Below are 2,424 nucleotides of genomic sequence, written 5' to 3' on the forward strand. Positions count from 1 at the left end.
GCCGCCACGTCACGAGCCTTCAGCTGCACACACACACACACACAATGTTAATGATGCTCTATCACTGACACGTGTTCGCACTGCTGCATCAGTCACCTCACCTGATGCCTTCTGTTTTGCAGAGGAACGTTCAGACTGTTGTAGTCACTCAGCTCTGCAGGAAACACAACACTCACAGTGACACACATGACTAAACACCAAACACACGTGTGGGTGTGTGTGTGTGTGTGTATGTATGAGAGTGTGTGTGTGATACTCACGGGTGTCGTTGAAGGGCACTTTCTCCTGGATCACACTGCTGCTGTGCTTTAACTGACTGCTCACTTCACTCTGGTACTTCCTCAGCAGCTGCTGCTGACTTACACACACACACACACCAGCTATTCAACATCACTGTCAGCTACACAGCTATATGTAATGAAGGAGAGATTTCAGAAGACATCTGACTAAGATCTGTTTCGCACTGTCTGTGTGTCTGCTGATCTTGATTTAGACGCTCATATGTACAGGTTACAGCACAGCACGGATGAAGTGTTCACTAGCAGACCAGCACTAACAAAGCAAAGAAGCTCAGCTGACTTAGGTTTGGTTCACTGTGCTTTAATTACCATCTGGATATGGGACACAACAGAAACAGACATCCTGAATGAAGGATCAGAGATAGTCGTTACACTGTAGTTATGATTGAATGTGAATTCTTACCACTCTTCAGTTCTGATTCGACAGTCCTTGGCTTCTCTTTCCAGCGTCTGAGCCTTTACCTGACATCATTAAACAGACACGTTTACATCTCCTCATGGACATATACACATCAGCATCAGTCACATATCAGGAGCACTAAGCGGGTGCATTTTCAGTGCTCGAGTAGATCGAATCCTACAACACGAGCTTTGGGTTAAACCAGCGGTCAGGCTCAAAACACATCTCAAGGCCTGTATGCTCACATTAGATCATGCGCTGAATGATCCATGACCCAAAACAACCCCCTGTACATGTTATGCCACTGACATCCATCATTGTGAAAAGTGTGAGTGATTTAGTGTTGTCATGACGCTCGAGCACTCTCGTTCATCCCTAACAAACACAATGGGTTTCCAGCATCTGAATGTGTCTCTGACCTCCAGAAAGGTTTTTTCGTTCTGCAGTTTCTCGATGGCGTCTGTGTATTTGCGGTTGTGGGCAACGACGACGGCCTGATGCTGCTCAGACTCTTTCTCCAGCTGATCTAGCCGCGCTCTCAGCTGAGCCTCCTGTCGACGGTACTGCTCATCCGCTTCATAAAACTACAGACATAACACAACATTATCATAACACACACCTCAGCCAACAGCTGAAGTCTCGCCGGTGAGATGTGAAACTCCCCATTCTGATAACCTGCTTTTACATGGGCTAATACTGTATGAATATCTGCATGGATGTTCTTTGTAATATTGTGTATATGGAGAAAAAGAGAGGACCAAGCACCGAACCCTGAAGTTCGCCACTGCTTAACTTATATGATTTCTCTACCTCTTGTCCAGCAGGGTGCAGGTGCCTAATCTGGAGCTATTCTATACCTGCTGTCCTTGAATGAAATGAATCAAACGGAATTTGACATGACAGGGCTCTACAGTGCGACCATTTCAGTCGCATTTGCGACTGAAAACTACTGCGTGCGACTATAAACATTTTTTAGGAGCACCAGTGCGACTGACCCGATCATCATACTTGTGATTGCGCTCAGGGGAGCTTCAAATGTTTCTACGTGTTTTTGCAGCGTTGAGTAATGCATCACAGACGTATCTCACGAATCCTTTCATAAGCAAAGTGAGAGCTTCATTGATTATAGATGTGAGATCGAGATGAACTAAGATGAGTGCCAGCTTTTAATTATTTTTAAAGGAGTTCGTAAATGTGATACTGATTTAATACAATACAATTCAATAAACAAGAAGTTAATATTAAGTGACTTACATTGTCTGACTATAACACTATTGTCTGATTTTGCTCTATTTCGTCGTTGAAAATAGTTTAAAACAAAGTCACAGCTCAGCCGCTGCGCATCTCCATTCAAACACAGAGGTCACGTTTATGAATGAACGTTTTTTTTAAATGAATCTAGTGAGTCAGTGATTCATGATTACCCATTCATAAAGACAGTCACTTGATTCATTCCTGAATGAATCAGCCATTCGAATTAATCAATTGAATGAATGATTCAGTGATAAAAATCAGTGACTTACCGCCACCTGCTGGCAGTTAGTTTCATTTTCACATGAACACACAACAACAGACCTCCACCACTTGAACGGGCCAGACATGGGCAGATACCTTCAGGGAGCAGGAGGCGGTCTGCTCGTCCATCACGGCCTTCTTCAGCACCTGATTCTGAGCTCTGAGCTGACACACACACACACACACACACACACACACACACACACACCC

The 2,424-nt window shown here is 44.3% G+C and overlaps 1 protein-coding gene across 1 annotated transcript in view; it reads right to left on the minus strand.

The window, feature by feature from the left end:
• Window positions 1–2,300, minus strand: part of LOC107683724 (protein phosphatase 1 regulatory subunit 21-like) — a gene marked incomplete at its 3' end in the record, with an annotated part of 7,256 nt that extends 4,956 nt beyond the window's left edge. The window contains exons 1-5 of the mRNA XM_016479795.1: window positions 2,223–2,300; window positions 1,119–1,283; window positions 703–761; window positions 261–358; window positions 102–154 (exon numbers count right to left, since the gene is read on the minus strand). Coding sequence (XP_016335281.1) covers window positions 102–154; window positions 261–358; window positions 703–761; window positions 1,119–1,283; window positions 2,223–2,300 — 453 coding nt within the window. The remainder of the gene's footprint in view (window positions 1–101; window positions 155–260; window positions 359–702; window positions 762–1,118; window positions 1,284–2,222) is intronic.
• Window positions 2,301–2,424: the final 124 nt, after the last annotated feature.

Source organism: Sinocyclocheilus anshuiensis, unplaced genomic scaffold, assembly GCF_001515605.1.
Source record: "Sinocyclocheilus anshuiensis isolate Anshui unplaced genomic scaffold, SAMN03320099.WGS_v1.1 scaffold3732, whole genome shotgun sequence".
NCBI lineage: Eukaryota > Metazoa > Chordata > Actinopteri > Cypriniformes > Cyprinidae > Sinocyclocheilus > Sinocyclocheilus anshuiensis.